At 40.2% G+C, this 19,767-nt stretch overlaps 1 protein-coding gene across 1 annotated transcript; it reads right to left on the reverse strand.

Moving 5' to 3' along the window:
• Window positions 1-12,909: 12,909 nt before the first annotated feature.
• Window positions 12,910-19,761, reverse strand: LOC310929558 (inositol hexakisphosphate kinase 2-like). Its single transcript, XM_083892352.1, has 5 exons — window positions 19,730-19,761; window positions 17,168-17,402; window positions 15,937-16,094; window positions 14,819-14,994; window positions 12,910-14,143 (listed from the first exon to the last, which is right to left on the reverse strand). The coding sequence occupies exons 1-5, from the start codon at window positions 19,755-19,757 to the stop codon at window positions 13,496-13,498; spliced, it is 1,245 nt and encodes a 414-aa protein (XP_083748478.1). The 5' UTR covers window positions 19,758-19,761; the 3' UTR covers window positions 12,910-13,495.
• Between the last annotated feature and the right edge of the window lie 6 nt (window positions 19,762-19,767).

The raw sequence follows: 19,767 nt of genomic DNA on the forward strand, positions 1-19,767 counted from the left end.
AAAAAGACAATAGACAACAGCAGTGGCCACACCTCAAAATAACACAACAGTGTGTGTGTGTGTGTGTGTGTGTTGAAAATACTGTCACTAAAATAAAAAAACAAAAAAAGACAATAGACCACAGCAGTGGCCACACCTCTAAATAACACAACAGTGTGTGTGTATGTGTGTGTGTGTGCGTGTGTGTGTGTGTGTGTGTGTGTGTGTGTGTGTGTGTGTGTGTGTGTGTGTGTGTGTGTGTGTGTGTGTGTGTTATAAAGCCAAACGAATATGTAGATGTTGATTGTTGTGATTGGAGAGATGTTCCTTTGTATTTTTGTAATGACATTGTAAGAGAAATGAATATGCTTAGGGTGTCACATTGTGTTACATGTGTGTGGACATGTATTTCTTCATTTATGACTGAAAGTCTGATATGATTTAGCAGAGTATTGTAAAGCGCTGCAGAAAACTTCACAACACAGTCCTTGGTGATTAAATCATACAGGGATTTTCCTCAGTCCCATTACCTACCACTAGAGGTCAGTATTGTTCCAGTGTTGTTGAAGTATTTCTGCTATAAACAGTGACCTTTTTTGGACCAGTCATCCTCATGGAGACTAAAACCTGGTCCTAATGGGACAGAACCTAATTTCTTTCATTTTCTTTTTCTTTTTTGTTGTTGTATTTTCTCACAAATAAGGAGACTTCTAATAATTACTTCCAGCAGGCTGTACACTGAGAGGTGCAATGCTGCCCTCCAAAGTTCAAAGGTCTTCAGTGAGGTGTGGTTATGGTTCAGCTTAGGAATGACACTTTGTTTGGTCTGTCCAAATGAATGGACTTCGATGAGAGTCCTTGAAAATATAGCTGTGCACATCTGTTATGTGTGTGTTTATACTTGTATTTCTTACCTCTTACCTTAGGACAGTTTCTGGTATACACTAACCTTGTCAGGACCAGTAGTCCACATGGAGACCATATTTCTAAGGAACTGGTTTAGTTTAGGGCTAAGATTTCAATTGTGGTGAGGTTAAAGTTAGGGTTAGGCATTAACTGGTTTTGGTTTAACTTAGGGATAACAATTTATTTAGGCTGGTAGTTAATGCAGATAAAAGCTGTGCGAACCTGTGTGCGTGTGTGTGTGTGTGTGTGTGTGAGAGAGAGAGAGGGGGGGGGGTTGAAATAAATGCAGGCTCCTCTGTTTACAATTGCCCATTTCTAAAAATAAGGAACAAATTGTATGACTCCTCTGGCACGGATGCAAATTACCCACCTGACCATGTCCTGACATTATCACGGTGTGTGTTCTCTCTTCAAATACGAGCTTCCAACACCACAGGCAGACAGAGTGTCTGTGTCATGGTGCGTGGAGGTACGTGTGATGTTCAGAGGAAACTTTGGATCTAATCAGGAAATTCACTTTCATTTGATATTCGAGAATCTACAGAGAGAGAGGTCTTTGTTTATTTTATTTGATTTTATTTTATTTTGGGAGAGAGCAGAATCAGCTGACTGTATGAGGACCGATAAAATGTATTTATATAACCCTTTTATTATTATTATTATTATTAGTAGTAGTAGTAGGAGTACTAATAGTATTACTTTTACAGTGAAAACCTTGATAGTTTATCAGAATTTTAGTCAGACTTACAGTCTATAAATCAATTAATAAATAGGAATTATTGTTGCATATTAAGAGTGTATACAACAGTCGTTATATATAACGGCTATACATATATATATATACATACATATATATATATATATATATATATATGTAAGCAGAATGATAATAGACAAGAGCACAGTGGACATCTATTATTGCACAGTAGTTATTGGAACAGTCATAATTGCATCCACACATGTGGACGTGTGGTTTTATGAAAAAGTGAAACTAATGGTGTTTTTGTGTGCGTCATCAACAGTGCAATGATAATAAAGGCTGTTCTATTCTAAAGGCAAATGTCTCCATGGGTCTGTGAATGCAACATTTCTTATAAAATTAGGAATGTTTTAAAGGTTTGTGTTTTAAGTGATAAACAGTCAGATTTGTATCCAGTGATGGAGGCTGTGAAACTAGTGCCAAAGTTTTTTGAAAAAAAGTTAAAGAAGTTATTTCCTGTTTATATTGTTTGTTCTTAGGTTTAAACATGGGGGAACAGAGTCAGACTCTTATACTTTGTTGAGATCTTCGATGAATCTGATGACATTTCTCTCACGACTGACAATACAAATAAGAACTGAGCACCAGATCTTGACTATGAGTGTGTCTTCATGGTGAAAAGCAGAGAGTGGAGGGACAGTGAGGCGTTTGCTTGTCCTCACCTCTGTGTTAGCTCTCAGCACTGTGGTCATTATATAACCACATGAACAAATATCTCTTTATCTGAGGGCAGACGAGCACGCTGCTCTCCGTGTCTGTACATCTTTGTGAAAACCTATCTTTGAGGGGACATTTTTTCTGGGCCCCACAACTGTAAAGACTCTTTTCAGGGTTCAAGGTTGAAACCTGGTTTTACGGTTAGGGTAATGGACAAGGTCAGGCTAAGGGGCAATGGAATGCATTGTTTCTATGAAGTGTCTTAATTAAGATATAAAAAACTGTAGCATTGTGTGGACCAAAAAAAAACATATAAACCACAGGAAGTGAGGACATTTGGCTGGTCCACACAACTTTAAAGGGCTTTTTGAGGGTTAAGACCTGGTTTAGGGTTAAGGTTCGGCATTTAGATGTGATGGTTAAGGTTAGGGAACGCATTATATCTTTGAGTCTCCTCAATATGAATGATATGTGTGTGTGCCGAAATGTATGTGGTAGTAGTGAGGTAGTACATTTTGATTCAAACCTGTCTTTGTGGTCAGGGTTAAAGGTGAAGTAAGTAGTTTATAGTGCCATCTAGAGGAGAGGCTGAAATTTACAACAAAGAACTGCTCCTCTGCTCACCCCCTCCCTTCCCGGTATCCGCAGCTGGTCAAATGTCGTCCTCGTCGTCTTTCTCCGTGTCAGCAGATGAGGTTCGTGAGGCGAGGGAGAGGGCGAGCTACCACGGCCGTAGCAGACGAAGAGGAGAGAGTGGAGGCGGGACCTCCACTACAAGTAAAGCGACGCTTGATTTGTTCTCTCGCGTTTGTCCTTACAGGCTCCAGTAGAAACATGGCGTCTCGCTGCTAACAGTGGCAATGCAACAGCGGCCCGCGACCATGTTATTTTACATGACTCTTTGAAACACTACGAAAATGAAACTATTATACAGCGACTAGACAATGCAGGAGCACATAATATGTATACAAAAGTGGATTTTGGGTCTAAACCCATAAATACTACACAGTGTCCCTTTAAGGCATTTAGTTGTGATGGTTAAGGTAAACCTAAGTGTATTATGTATATTGTGTGTGTATGTGTGTGAGTTTAAAGTTAACATTTTCTAAGCACATATTTGCAACCAAAATTTGTTTAATTGTCTTCTTTTATTCATCACTTTGTCATGGAGTGAATGTGTTATCATTTTGTCGTATGATTTGTAACGATGATGACAATAATTATTATAATTATGGAAGCAAGCATTAACAAACATGTAAAAATAAGCACATACTATTTATGAACACTATGAAGGGCTTATGTAAACTCTCCCCCAAAGACGGAGACATGTCCATATGAAGGGAGTCAGACTTATGAGGAGGACATACGAGTGGGTGAAGACAGTCCGGGGTCAGTTGTGGAGACAGAGGAGAGTTACTCAACTTTTAGTAATATTCTGTACAGCACTTTGGTTCCACTGTGGTTGTTCTAAAGTGCTGTACAAATAAAGTTGACTTGGATTTCTTTTTCATTTTTATGACAAACTTGTCAGCATCACATCACGGGACAGTGAAACCATGTGAGACAGTGGACAGCAGAGGCTCTGTCTGCCACACAAAGACACTGAGCCATGAAAAATAGCGTTTCACAGTGGTTTCATTTGAAGTATTTGAAGCAGTCTAAACGATAATGCAGTGGAGTCCTGACAGCATGGCACTGGTCACAGTCACGTCCCGGCACTGACGTAGAAAGTCCTTCCCTCACTTAACCTTCACGGCTGAGCTTGAATAAAAAACATGTTTGGTGTTAATGTGCTGCTACACATGGTTCATTATAGTAATTAAGTGTTCAGCGTAAACGAGCTTGACAGGGCGGACCAGTGAGGGTACGACTGGAGCCTGAGGCCGACGTCTAGCAGAGATAGAGCGTCAGTGCCATCGTTATGCAACGATGATTACATCTTGGCTCCTTAAATATCTAAACAGAAAATGACTTTGGTAGAAGTTGAAGTCACTTTTTAAAAAATATATTATTACGTAAGTAAAGTATTTGACATTTACTGTACTTAAACTACCGTTCAGAAGTTTGTGGTCACCTATACAACTGTTTTGTGTTTTTCATTAAAAGTCAGACTTTTATTCATCAAAAGAGTTGCTAAATGAATAGAAAATATAGTCAAGACATTGACAAGATTAGAAATAATGATTTTTATTCAAAATAATTGTGCCTTTCAAAGAACCAGCAAAACTGTTTTCAGCTGTGCTGACATCATTGCACAAGGGTTTTCAAGGGTTTTCTAATCATCAATAGCCTTCTAACGTGATGAGCAAACACAATGTACCATTAGAACACTGGAAATGGGCCTCTATACACCTATGTACATATTCCATTAAAACCAGACGTTTGCAGCTAGAATAGTCGTTCTACATTAACAATGTATAGAGTGTATTTCTGATTCATTTAATGTTATATTAATTGAAAAATAAGTACTTTTCCTTCAAAAATATGGACATTTCTAAGTGACCCCAAACAGTTGAATCAAAGGTAATTTTCTGATATAAAATGTAATTAGAAGTAAAAGTATTTAAAAAGTGAGGAGTTGAGGAGCCATGGTGGCAGGATGAGTTGTCTATTAACTGGAAGTTTGTGGGTTCAATTCCTGGCTATGCTAGTCTATGTGTCCTTGAGCAAGACACATAACCCCAATGTTGAAGTGTGTGAATGGATTTGAAAGATGTGTGAATGGGTGAATGACTGAAACTATAGTGTAAATCAGATCATCAAGACTAGAACAGACCATGATCAACTCTTCTTCTGGTTTTATTTAACAAGCAAAGATAGTTAGAGGAAATGTAAAAGCTGCCTGAAATATAAATAACAAAGTAAAGTACAGATACGTAAATTATGTACTAAAGTACACTGACAAAGTATTTGTCATTTGTTAGATTATAACGCTGAGCTCCAGTTTACTTTTCCCACTGTCCACGTCTTTGTCAGAGAGTGTGACTCTGTGCCCTTGCAGGTTGAAACCTGTTATTATTATTATTATTAATAAAGGTGCAATGCACATCTCAGGTAAAGATAGCAGGCTGTAAATAAACCTGAACATGCGCATGATTGCACAGCTCAGCGAAACAGGAGTGACTCAGTGTAACCGCTAATCGCTAACATACACGTGTCACATACACACGCAGGGTGTGGTGTGCTCCAGGTGTGAAAGTGAGAATTTACAAACTCGGGAAGTTTCAACATAAATGATGCTTTTAAGTTGGATTTTTCGACTCAGAAAGTTTGAGTAACACCGGATTTATTATATATTTTTGTAAGAAAGAGGCAGATTGTATAAGATTTGCCTTCTGCTCCTTTTCATTGAAGTCCATTGAATGTTTTGTTTGGTTCCACATGCTGAGGAAAATCAGGACAATTCCAGGTCAACAAGGACAAGGAAAATGGTCTACCACTCACTGATTGAATCAGCTCTCACCTCACACCTCAAAACAAGACTCATAATAATAATACAAGTGTGGCGAGTGTAAGGAGGGAACCAAACAAAGTAACGTAATATTGCTAAAGCTAAAGTTATTAGGACTAAAAAGGTCCTGTTCGTAGCCTACTGGAAACTGACAACCTTGGGACTTTCACCGAAAGATTTACCCCAATGAAGGACACGCAAGTAAATTCTACTCAGGATGCAAGAGACGTGGCTCAAAAATGTAAGAAAAATACAATTTATTGTTTAAATCCTTTAAAAAAAACCCACACAATTTAACCATTCACACAAAAAAAGGTAAAATGTTTTAAACTGAGGCTTGGGGTGAAATGGGGCTAGTGAGGGGAGGAGTCCAAATTAAATTTAACACACACACACACACGCACACGCACACGCACACGCACACGCACACGCACACACACACACACAGCCCTGATCACAGACACCGCTTCACACCCTCTCCACCTCAGTTATGGTATAATGTACCACGAGCACAGAAAAACATCTGCAAGAAATCCTTCATCGCCTCTGCAATATCCACGCTGAACAGTTACAACAGTGCTTTAAAATGTGATTCTTGGAGCCTCCTGTAGTTTCCAGAGCTTGCTGCTTTATCTCTTATCTCATAGTCCGATTACTCCTGCATGTATACGCTTAGTCGGACTGGAGTGGGACTTGGCTGCACATGCACCAAATTTCCTCCCTGGTTTTTGACCCAGAAGTAGAAGGAGACAACGTATAGATGGTGGAGGCAGCGTCTATGGTATGAAGGTATATTTGGTGCAAATGTCACAAGCACATGTAACTGCAGATTTTACTTGCCACACGAAAGTCAAAAATGTGTAACCGTAAAGTTGAATTTGTACATATATTTTTTTTATACCTTGTTAACACAAATCCTTGTTACAGGTACACAAATCCTATCCTGTGCATCACAAATACCAGCAGTCATGCACTCGACACTTTTGCTCCAATAGTTGCGGTGCAGTTGGTGCAAAACACATTCACACACCTGTGTTTCATAATCTGAGAACATGCATAACATTTGTTCATTTGTAAACCCAAATGTGAACTAATGCATCAGAAGTTGTGCATCTGTGAAATAATTTCTCATTAATAAAATTCTATAGAGCATTGAGCATTTTCTTGCACAACTACAAGTCAATTGATACAAGTGCTCGAATCTGAGTTTCAGATACTTTTTCTCCTCGCTAGGTGGTATAAGTGGTGCAAAAGGATTTGTAACTTGTGCACGCCGAGCGAATTGATCGATAAGAAAACAAGGCTTAGAGTGGGCGGGCCTTAGGAAGCTCTCTGCTGAGTTTCGAGTGACAGCTCGGAGTTGCAGATTCACGACATTAAAAGTGTCAAATGAGAAAATAAAGTCGCAGATTTATGAGATTAACAGTACATTTCCATTTTATTAAATATATAGACTCACACCCACGATTTCTCACGCTGTTCATGTGTTTTATACATATGAACAGTATCTATATCTATACAGCACGATCCAAATATGAATATGGTGGTAAAATTTGCTGAAGAAACCAATTACTTTAATCCCGCTCTGGTATTAACAAGGTCTTATTGTGGTGTAATCAGAGGTGTAATCAGCCAGAACACTATTCAATCATAAACACATTAAAACAGCTCAGCAGGTTCATCTGCACAACCTTCATCCTCATCATCACAGTTTTCTTTCTTCCTGCATGGTCAACCATGTAAGAGACATTTTCAGTGGTTCTGTCTGCCTTTCATCTCTCGCCTGTTACATTACTGTGCTGTTTATGTAACTGTGCAGAGCTCATCACCATCACGTAACCACAGTTTAGCACCTGTCAAAACAAGCGTGGCTCTGTCCCCTATTCATACAGCGCTCACGTTCTGTCTTCATGTCTGTACTCCTCCATGAAAATGTGAAACATAAATCACTCATTCTGGCAATCATACGAGACTCAATTAATATTTTGCTTTTATTTTGAATTCAAACAAATTCCAGCTGTACAAACTCACACCAGGCACGAGCGTGTGTTTGGGTTTGGCCGAAGCCAAAATGGCCCAAATCTGGCGTGAAAGCTTCAAACCAGACCAGAACAAACGTCAACAAAACACTGAAACATAGCAAAACAGTCATTGTAGTGATTAATCAGTCCAAAACAAAGAATAGACTCCTGGAACAGACTGTACCAAAGATGTTACTTAAATATAGAGTTTAAAGACAATGAGTCAATACAGATTCTGGGGTTCATGACTCCTGAGACCAAAGAAAAAGACTCTTATGGCTACTTTACTGATTTAAGGGTGTAATAGTACATTATTACAATTAAGGACTGCTGTGTAAGGGCCATTCTGTTTATAATTCACATTTGTTCCACCTTGATTGTTAGTTATTATTATAGTGATGTTGCACAAGGAGTGGTTGAGTATGGAGGACGAGACCTGACATATCAATAAATAAATAAATACAGGAATAAATAAATAAATACAGTAATAAAAAAATAAAAAAAATGCTTTACATATATTAATTTATTGCTGTAATTATTTATGCATTTATTTATTGATATGTCAGGTCTCGTCCTCCATAGATGAAACAGCTGCTGCAGCATTGGAGTCCACTGATCTTGTATGAAGTTTGATAAATCGATAGATGCTTCATGGATCCCGAGAAAATTCAAGAAAACCGTGTTTCCGCCCGGTCTCGAACCGGGGACCTTTCGCGTGTTAGGCGAACGTGATAACCACTACACTACGGAAACTGTCGGCATCGACGTAAGATTTTACACTAGTCTTTACACAAAGACGCGACACCTTGGAGCTTACGCGCCCGGAAACTACGAAGAGTATAAACCTAGCTTTAGTCACTGCAGTCATATTTTAATATTGCATAATATTTTTTGTATTTAATCCAGGTTTAGTTCCATCGCTACAAATAACGTTAGTTTGGCTTCCTTCAGTTCCTAAAATTGTCAGCGATGTAATCCAGTTTAATAAAGTTTAATAAAGAAAAAGGTTTAAAATACAACGTCACACACTGTAAAAAGTGCAGCTCACTAAATTAAAAGTCACTAAGTTAATTTTTACGGGAAAATAGTTCATTTACATTCAATATGCATTTAACCATTTAACACAATTCCTGTTATTTATATCGACCTGGAATTATGAGTTCTGTGACTCATTTTCTGATCACTACAGTGTTGGCTACGGCCCCAGTGAGTGCGTTTACATGCAAACTAAAAAAATGGTTATCTGGTTATTCAAGTGCTCATGTAAACGGAATAAACTGATATCATTCTCGGTTTTTGAAAAACCTGTTTAACACACCTAGGTTTCTGTCAATAATCTGATTTCTTTGAGAAATACATACACCTTAAACGGTTTATTCCAGTTACCCGATTATTGCCAGTAATAATTTTTTTTGTGTGCATGTAAACACACTCAGTGTCACGCCGTCAGAGCTCACTGTTCATTCTTTATTCTCTGGAGGGAATCGTTTATCAGGATGTGGAGGATGTCAGAACACTGGGATAATGTCTTGAAAAGCACTGTGGAGACATGATAATGGTCAGATACATGCAGTCTGTCAGTTTCTGTGGATCTCTGTGGATTTAAAGTCCACAGTGAACTCTTACTGTAGCTGTTCCTGACAACATGGCCATTAAAAAACAAACCGACTCCTGCACCGTCCACAGGTCCAGTGACAGGGAACACTCATGTGTCTGATGAACGAGGGCATAAATCTTTTGTGGCCCCGAAAAGCTTTGACACCATTTAATTCCCGACGACGTCTGCTGTTGCCATAGTGACTCCAAACTGTTATGCAACTGCTCTACTTAGTGCTGTGACCTTGATGGGCTCCTATAGATATGTCATACCATGACATACATGGACTGGGGTACAGCTCATCGATGGATAAACATGTGGTGAAATATACACTCACGTATACATACAGTATATGTACGTAAATGCAAACTATATATACATACACATACACACATGCATATACATGCACACACATATACTGTATATGCATTTATACATGTGAAGACAGCCTACATACAAGCATAAGCTGTACACACAGTATACACATACAATAAATACATGTATATGCATATATATATATATATATATATGCTTACAGAACATGCATATGCTCACTCACTACATGTGTACGTATATACATTTAGTACACTCTTAGAAATAAAAGTGCTAAGTAGAACCATAGGTTTAGGGTTATAAGGTTCTTTTAAGGCTTGTCCTCATAGGAGAACCCTTTTTTGGTTCCAGATAGAACCTTAAAAATCTTAATTCAGGAAAGGGGTTTTAAAGGGTTCTCTGGATCAAAATGGTTCTTACTGGAACCATTAGTGTTACCAAGAAACTTTGAAAAACCCTTTCTTCGGGAAAGGGTTTTTCAGAAGCAAATGGTTCCAGGTAGAACCTCAGCCCTTGTAGAAGAACCCTTTTGGAACCCTTATTTCTAAGAGTGTACATGTATACATATGTATACACACATACTGTACATTCATGCATGAACATGTGTATACATGACAGAATGGGATCCACTTGATGATCTAGAGCAGCCGACTGACCCTGGAGCTGTTATGCAATCCTGACACACACGCATAGTATTAAAGGAGTTGGAAGAGCTTATCTATCTATCTATCTATCTATCTATCTATCTATCTATCTATCTATCTATCTATCTATCTATCTATCTATCTATCTATCTATCTATCTATCTATCTATCTATCTATCTATCTATCTATCTATCTATGATGCTCTATTAAATAAGGAAAGTGTGTGTCTGCATGTGTGTGTGTGTGTGTGTGTGTGTGTGTGTGTGTGTGTGTGTGTGTGTGTGTGTGTGTGTGTGTGTGTGTGTGTGTGTGTGTGTGTGTGTGTGTGTGTGTGTGTGTCTTAACCCTGACCTGACCTGGACGCTTAAAGATTAAACTGTCTGTCTACTCGGGGACTTCACTGGGTTACAGTAAAGACTTTGACCTTTTAATGTACTGTACTGGACCACTATGGGATTACTGAACAGAACTAGGTCCCCGAGCAACAACTACACGCAAGTATATATATACAGTATATGTAACTAGTCCACTAACGACAGTGTCACATTTACAGTTAAAGGGACAGTTCAGGCTTCCCTTAAACTGTGCTTCTTTCACAATTTGACAGCCCCAAAGTCCATAGAGAAAATCAGTGATTTTAGCTCACAGGAACACAGAAACTGCTGCTCTACTGCTGCTTCCTTTGGTTAATTAGTGTCACTTAGGTAAAACAAAACAAAGGATTTCATACACCGAAGTCACAAAATGACATATTTGAACTTCTTCATGTAGATAGAAGCAGATCAGCAGCTCCTGTGTGCTGTGGTGTAAAATTGCTGATTTTCTCTATGGACTTTGGTCAGGAAGAGAACGATTTACATAAAGTGACATAAACTTCAATTTTAAGTCAGCAAATGCTGTCCAGTGACATAAAAACATTAAAAAACATTCTTAAGACATCGCAGACTTGTATGCTTGTAAATAAGGTGAGTTGTTTAAGTAGTGAATATCGTTTTTCCTGCTGTGAACCATGAACTATCCCTTTAAACATTCTCAATTGTTGACAACACTCAAGCCTAATATAAAATCATTTAAAATATTGGATTGATGTAAAGGTCATTTATATGCAAAGATAAAACAGATACACTATATACTGAATTACTCCCAAAAACATGCAGAAAACTGAAATTAACATAGTTTTTCTAATTTTGGACACAGTGGTCGGTCATATGGAACGTGGATGTGTGTGTGTCGAACCTCAAGGGACAAGCTATTCACGTCCAACACCCAGCGAGCATGTGACAGATGGTGATATGCAGGAGGTGACTAAACACATGCATGGCCACCATAACATGATGTTTTCTGACCAATATACATATGACAAAGGCTGATGGTTCGCCGACCATGTCTGTCTCGGAACTTTCCGCAGAAAAGGCACACTGAAGTGGTTACAGTCTGTTTACTCTGGTGACACAGGCCTGTTTCTGCTTAATCGCTCTTCACCACAAGATTGCTGCTGCTGCTGCCGACGGTGTTTCAGAGTCAGTGACGTCTCCTCCTCCGCCTCTCCGTCTGCCTCAGACCGGCTGGAGACGAGCGAGACTGGCTGAAACAGCCACAGATGCCAGCATTCACCTCCTGTCACCAGAACAGACCTCCATCTCTGTAGTAAACGAGTCATTCTTTACTCTAGACCAGTGCTCAGCAACTGGCTGCCTGTGGACCAAAACTGGAATTTTATATCAGATCTGGATCAGATCTTTTTTAATATTATTTAATTCTCTTCTCCAAAGGCCATTTAGTTTGAAAAAAGAGCTCAAGCTCACACTAGAGGACGATTTGCCAGATTTATCTTTGTCTATGATTTGTCTTCCGATTTAAGGCTGGATTAAACAGATTATCTGGCCAAAATATCTTGTCGTGTGAGGGGTGAACAAATTCCAATTTTCGACACTATTTTGTTCCCAAACCAGTCAAAAGTGTGGACACACTTTTGTCCAAAACAATCAAATGTTTAGATACACCACACAGTTTAGCTTGAACACGCTTTTGTGTCCAAACAAGTCAAAAGTTTGGTCACACTTTTGTGACAAAACCAGTCAGTTTGGACACAAAAGTGTGACCAAATGTTTTACTTTTGTGTCCAACCCAAAACTTAGACACAATTTAGACACTTTTGTGTCCAAACAAAGTCAAATCAAATGTTTGGACCGATTTGGGTCATCTGTTACACTTGGACCCGTGACATCACAGGTGTCCCCTCATCCTCCTCTTGTGAGTATAAGAGAAACTGCAGCGAGAGATTAGGCGATGCTCCACTTTTGTTTTTAAAACACGCTGCTTCACGCCCCAGTTCCAATCCTTACGCGTTGGCTCGTGTTCTGCTCACATGTTACGTACTATACACCTTTAGCAGCTCCAGAGAGGACAGACACAGACGTTAGCACAAACCAGTCTTTAATTTTGTCCTCCAACAGACTGTGGACAAAGACAGATGTACAAGATAGAGGTATCCAAACATGTCAAAATAACAATATTAATTCATATCATTATTGTAACATTAATAACATGGAATGTAGTTCTCTCTCCATCCACATCCTGTTTGACCTTTTAGTTTATATTATGAAACATGTCAATTGAATAAATAACTAGATATGTATATATATATATATCCTCTGTCTCTGATAGCGATATGAATATACCCTCTTTGAGTGGCGATGAACAGGCAAAAGGAGAAGAACGGAGAGCGTCTCTTCGGCGACATCCTCGTACACACACACACGACGGCCCGTGCTCCAAAACCCTGTCTCAGTCCAAACACACACTCAAGCAGAGTGTGTTTGAGTGCAAATATGTGTGTGTGTGTGTGTGTGTGTGCAAAACGCCGACACTTTCTTTGGAATAGGACACGATGAGGATGACGTTTCTACTGTCTTACGCTTCAAACTGCTTTTATTCATGGGTTAAAACAGAACGATGATGACAGGTCAGCCCTCTATGTTACGTGCAAATCCTGAAGAGGGACGTCAGGTTCATCATGAAAACACCAGCGGCAGAAACAGGAAGGTGCAAAGAAAACAATAAGAGGAGGTTAAATGTCATCAGTAGTCCACTCCTCTTGTCTTCCACAGTTCAGTGTGTGTGTGTGTTTCTGCACCTGTGTGGCTTCAGTTTGTGCTGTGGTTCTCCAGTTCGGAGATGATGGTGATCAAGTTCTGGAGGCCAAAGATGTAGCCGCTGTCCTGGCCCTCGTGCACCACGCTGTCCTCGCAGTAATGTCTGCAGGTGGTGTGAGCAAAGTCTATCATCCTCACGTCCACCAGGGGGCTGCAGGAGGAGGAGGACAGACGGGACTGACTGACACCTGAGCTCCCACTGCTGCTGGAGCAACTGCTGCTGACGTCACTCGACGTGGACGAGCTGTGAGGGAAACCGAGTGCTCCTGCTACTTCTCCCTCCTCTTCCTCCTCCTCTGCCTCCATTTCTGGCTCAGCCTCCTCATCGTCATCATCATCCTCTTCGTCGTCCTCTTCTTCCGAGAGTCCGCCCTCAGTGCGTCGGCGCGTGTGTTTGCGGTGCGGCGCGCCGTCATAGATGATGAGCAGGGAGCTGGAGTAGAAGCGGTAGGACTCGCAGGCTTCCAGAGCCGCTTTCATGTCTCTGAGTCGCTGCAGCACCGGCGAGAGGAGCTCCTGTCGGAGACGCCGTCCACTGTGAAAGAACTGGAACAAAGCCTCTTTGAAGTCGGGCAGGTTCAGCTTGCGGCCGTGGTACTTGTTCATGAACGTCAGTTGTCCTGTGTCAGACTGATAAACCTGAGAGGACGGAAAAACACGAAGACGTCACAAGAGAAAAAGGATAAGGTTCTTTTTCACTCCAGGGAAAGGAATGGCCTACATTTAGCTCCACAGCTACACAAAGCTGTTATGTCGTTGCAGGATTTTGGACACGATTTTGTGTCCAAACCAGTTAAATATTTGGGCACAATTTAGTTTGGACAGACCTTTTGTGTCCACCCAATCAAATTTTGGACACGCTTTGTTGTCCAAACCGGTCAAATTTGGGACACACCTTTGTGTCCAAACCAGTCAAAAATTTAGACACAATATTGTTTCAAATGTTTGGTCACACTTTTGTGTCCAAATCATTGGACAAACTTTGGCGTCCAAACCAGTGTAAAGTCTGGACACCCTTTTTTGGACACACTTTTGTGTTCGTACCAGTAAAAGCAAAAGTTTGAGTGGGTTTTGGACACACCATTGTTAAGACACACCAACAATGCCACTAACTGTCTTTATATACTTGTTCTGCACTTTAAAAATGACAAAATTAAAAATATATATAATTCAAATAGTATTTTTAACAACTGCTTATATTAAAGTGAAATCATATATTAAATAGGTGGATGTTGTCATCGACCTAAACTTTATAGAAAATGTCAAACGACTGAAGACAGCGTCATGAACACAGAGAGGAGAGTTTTGACTCACCTGCATGCCACACAGACGGACTCCTATCGAGGACGACGTGCTCTGCTGACACTTTCGGATCTGCATGGCCTTCTTCTCCTCCGAGGCATCGTCCCCGTGCTGCCGTGTCCCCATCTTCAGGTCCAGCACACACGGCACTGTGTGCCGCCATGTCAGGTTCTCTAACAGGATGAATTCTGGGAAAAATTAGTCAAGGAGGAAACTGTCCTCAATGCAGTTTGGCAAAACAGAGATGAACTGTGTAAACTCAGCAGAGTGTGACGTCACACTCCTGTTTGTTGTGGTCGAAGCAGTTGCATTTGGAGACAACAGGAAACATCAGACCCTGAATATAAAAGCACTGTTTACAAGACGAGGACATGTGAACACTTTCCCATCACCTCTGAACTCTTGTGTTTTCTGAAAGTTCTGATTTCAGGACGTCCTGTTCACGACGTCTATGTGGTGATTGTGAGTTCATGAGTTCCACTTAAAAACGCAGCTGTGCAAAAGGCTCAGGGAAACGTGGAAATATAACAACAACAAGGCTTCACGAGCTACGAGGCCACACTCCCTCTGCACACAGCTTGAGGTGGACAGCTGTTTGGCCTTTAGGGCTCGTCCTCACAGGAACACAACGTTCCCTAAACAATTATTTTCTTTTCTTAAGAAGGTTTCCATAATGTATACACGCCAGGCCTGTATGTGGCAAATGAAATACAATATAAACAGAGGAGATGTTAGTTATAAAGATGAAGGTGTTTGATGCTAAGAAATTAACTATAGAGACGGCCGGTTCTTTCTGAGATCAAAGAAGCTGCACTTTCATTAACGATTACTCTTTAGCTTATATTCTTGATTAATTAAATAGTTGTTTGACCCATAATAATAATATGACACTCTCCAATGATTTCTTCGTTATATGGCGCAAAGAAAGAAGAAAATATTCACATTTGAGAAGCTGAAATATCACAGAGCTTGTTTAATTTGTCTCTGTATGAGAGAGAGATTGTTCAATAATTAAACTGAAACTGTCACATTTCCTTTAAGCCTGAGAAACCAGTATTTCTTTAAACAAATATACCTGCCTCCCTGTTGGTGAGTAGAACAAACACCAAACAGAGTCAGTGAAAGGATACTGTACTGGTTGCGGTGCTTGGCATTCTCCTTCATCCTCTGCAGATGCTGCTGGTGGCACTTGAGACTCCACGGGTTGTGTGTGAGCTGTGGGACTGCGTTGCTGTGACTGCGCTCCAGTCTGCTGTAAAGCACCTCGGCCTCCTGCAGCTTGTGAAGACTGGACAGCAGAGAGGGGGAAGGACAGACGGAGCGAGAGAGATAGAGGTCCTTGTTAGTTTGACACAAAAACACTGTATCTGTTACTGTCTGTGTGCATGTGGATGTGGAACAATGATACAGACCTCAGTAAATAGTTAAGTGAATGTGAAGCCAGTTCCATAACCCTGAGGCTGTAACGCTCTCACAGGAAAACAGGGCTAAAGATCAGCCGCTCACTGTATTCACAGCCTGTTCTCTTGTAGGCAGTAAAATCACTGTCTTTAAGCATCATATGAGTCTATTCCAGTGTAAGGATGGCTTGATACAAGGGCTGCAACTAACACTTATTTTCATAATCAGTTTATCTGTCGATTATTTTCTCGATTTAATCCATAAAATGTCAGAAAATGTTGAACAAAGCAAACCAAAATTATTCAGTTTTCAGGATTTCTTTGTTCAATGGAAACAAGAAAATATTCACATAAGAAGCTTTCTCAATGAGAGAGATTTTTGAAATTATTTTAAAAAACACTCTACCGGATGATCAAAATAGTATACAATTAATTTAGCAATCGCTTATTCGATGCAGTCCTACTTGATACTACTTTTTTGTGTCCGACGCAATTCTGATATCCCAACATTGAGCACAGATACCAATATCAGTCCAATTCAGTGTTTAATCAGCGGATGCCTTTACTACAAATCTATAACCAATCATTTTCATGTTAGTATGAGTATAGGTATGTGATTTAGTATCTTATCAAACAACAACTAAAAACGACTTAAATATATATAATGTACCACAGCTGAGTCAACTTATTATGAATATGTTGACCATGCCCACATGACTAAATGCGCTGAGTAGTTAGCATGGGATTGGCTGATGAGATATTAGTGTTAAGTTGGAGAGGTGTACCTAATTAAGTGGCTGCAGACACTTTCTTTACATGTTTGTGGTTAAACAGCTCTGCATCGATCAATACATCATCTTCAGTTCAATATCTGTGTCAAAGTGATTAACTCTGAGCAAACACAGTAGATGCATCAAGTGTGAGGACATTGAAATTGAAATTCTTTTAAATTCAACCTCACCTCTTGTCCTTGTCTTTGCGAGAGTGGCGGCTCCGGCCGTCTTTACTGTATTTCTCGCTGTCCACGAGCAGCGACGACGCCACCATTTTGCCCCACTTCAGCAACTTGCTCTTGGGCTCGCAGTCGGCCGACGGGTCCTTGTTCTCCAGATCTGCCGCTGGGTCGCTGTGCAGCGGGTAAGCGATGAGGCAAAGATTCCCTTCCTCATCCTCCTCAAAGCTCACCGACACCTCACCTGAGACAGAGACAGGACAATGTCTGTTAGACAACTGTGTGCGGGAGACATCACTTCACTGAAGCACGATTACACCCACAAAGAAAACATAACAGACGACCTAACTTCCAAAAGATATTTGGTAAATTATTTATTTTATGCACGTTATTTAAGACATTTACAGTACGTATACAGTACATCTTAACGTAAAGGTTGGGACAATTCTGCACAGACACCCCCCAAAAAACTAAAACAATTGCACCTTCCCAAACAGAGTGTTTGGGAAGGTGCAATTGCATTCCTGTGGGTGTCACTCTGCCCAGTTTTTCCCCCCAGCACTGTATTCATATGTTTTATGTTTATTATTATACAACAGGATATGACACACTGTGCTGATTATTTCCTCAATTAATCCAATAATTGTTTGGTCCATAAAATGTCCATTAAAACAGAACGATGATGACAGGTCAGTCCTCCTCAAACCTGGAAATGACTCATTTGTTATATGGAGCAAAGAAAGCCAGAAAATATTCACATTTAGCAATTTGAAAAATTTGAAAAACTCTTTCACTCGTGAAAAAAAAAGAATAAGAAGAGTGAAAAAAATCATTTTAAAATCGTAATAAACATACAATATGCAAAGACACTTGTACAACACTGCAGACAGCAGGCGTGACTGCACGCACAGTTCTTTATGTCTCTGCCAAAGTCTTATTTAAAATGCTGATGGAAAGTGTGGGGAAATAAAGGTGAAGGAGTGAGAAACGCTGACTGCTGGCAAAAAATATTCACAGCACAGCATGAGAAAAAGAAGATAAGAGGCACAATCACGGGAGTGTGTGTTGTACTTCAGTGTTCAGGAGGACACTAAACATTAAAGCAATAGTTTTTTATTTAGACTAAGGGTATATAAAGTGCTTATGCAGAGTCAGTGCATGACGTCAGTGTGAACAGGGACATCTCAGAAAACATGGCAGAGAAATCCCAATTCTACCTCTACATTTGGGATTAATGCATAGCCAATGACCATGTTATCACACGGTCCTGGCCCAGATCTGCCACATGCTTTTCCCCTGCATCGACTCTAACCTACGACTGCAAAGAAATACCTCATGCTGCTCCCACTTAAATAAAGCGGAACTGTCCCTTCAAGCGCAGAAGTGGCTGCTTTTGTATCACCTTTCACTTCTCTCCTGACACAAAGGCGACAGCTGACGTGGGCCGTGAGACGCTCCATCTTAGATAACGTTTAAAGGGGATGTGCTGCCGTTGACGCCGATGGAGGCTTAGCTAACTTAGTTGTATTTTTCCAGTGTGCAATAAAAAAAAAAACACTACTGAGAACATTTTGGATGACATTTGTGTGACTATTTGACTATCTGTTGTACTGGAAGACAGTGGAAGATAAAGGAGAGATGGGGAGTCATAAACTGATTCATTTGAACTCAAAGTCATACTAAAAATACAAAACAATATTTATGCTGTGCTATGTTCATTTCCTTTTCTATACCTTTTAAATTATGAAGCCGTTATACAAACATTTGTGCTATCAATTTCAAGCTATTCTCCTCTTCCAAGAGTATCAGTTACACTTGGAAGTCTCTAAAACTCGTCTAAAAACCTGGTGGTGGTGGTCGAGCCTTCTTCTCTGTAGCTGGTCCCAAATTATGGAACGTGTTACTCCTTCAAATCAAATCTGCCTCCACTATTGAACCTTAGAAATCACTTTTTAAGACCATCTTTTCACTTCACTGTGCACTTTGGTCAACCCTGATGTTTATAGACATTAAGTTGACTTGACTTGATTTGACATGGATGGAGAGCAGTTGCAAAATCTATGTCTTCGAAATTACACAGATTTTATTGAAGCTACTGAGGTGAAGTAGTAAACCAGTCCAACTGTCAGTTTGCTGAAGTCCCTCACAGTGCTTTCTCTTTAGTATTCTAAACAAAAGGTGAGGTGCTGCTGCTGTATGAGAGCGTATCTAATTTGTGTAGAATATATCCAAGTCACCTGCAGGTCTCACTTGACCTGTTTGTTCTCCAGGCTGTTCTTTGGTTCCTCACTAGTTATTTATCCTAGTGACACACTTACCTTTGTTAGGGCAGCGTTCTATAAACACCCAGTTGTGGGGTCGTGTTTATAGAAGGCTCACTTGCTGCAGCTGTAGCAGCAGCAGCGCCCTCCTGTGGAACAGTTTGGTTACATGCTGCTGACAGGAACCTACAAACATGTCACTCACATGCACATTGAGCTGTGAAACAACTAAAAAGAGAGACAGGAGCATACCACTAACCGCAATGCAACACACACAAACTGGTTTTCAGGGGCGGCTTGTTTTCATTACCTCTGTACTGAGGTGTGAACTTCCTCATTGCAGCAGGC

Source organism: Microchirus variegatus (assembly GCF_963457635.1).
Source record: "Microchirus variegatus genome assembly, chromosome: 7".
Taxonomy (NCBI): domain Eukaryota; kingdom Metazoa; phylum Chordata; class Actinopteri; order Pleuronectiformes; family Soleidae; genus Microchirus; species Microchirus variegatus.

What these genes read in the sequence shown, in the direction of transcription:
- LOC310929558 (XM_083892352.1), bottom strand. Translation starts at nt 19,757, where the DNA reads ATGAGGAAGTTCACACCTCAGTACAGAG. An exon ending in GTTCACACCTCAGTACAGAG is followed by an intron (nt 17,403 to 19,729) that starts GTAATGAAAACA and finishes TCTCTGTCTCAG; the next exon opens with GTGAGGTGTCGGTGAGCTTT. An exon ending in CAAGCACCGCAACCAGTACA is followed by an intron (nt 14,995 to 15,936) that starts GTATCCTTTCAC and finishes AATTTTTCCCAG; the next exon opens with AATTCATCCTGTTAGAGAAC.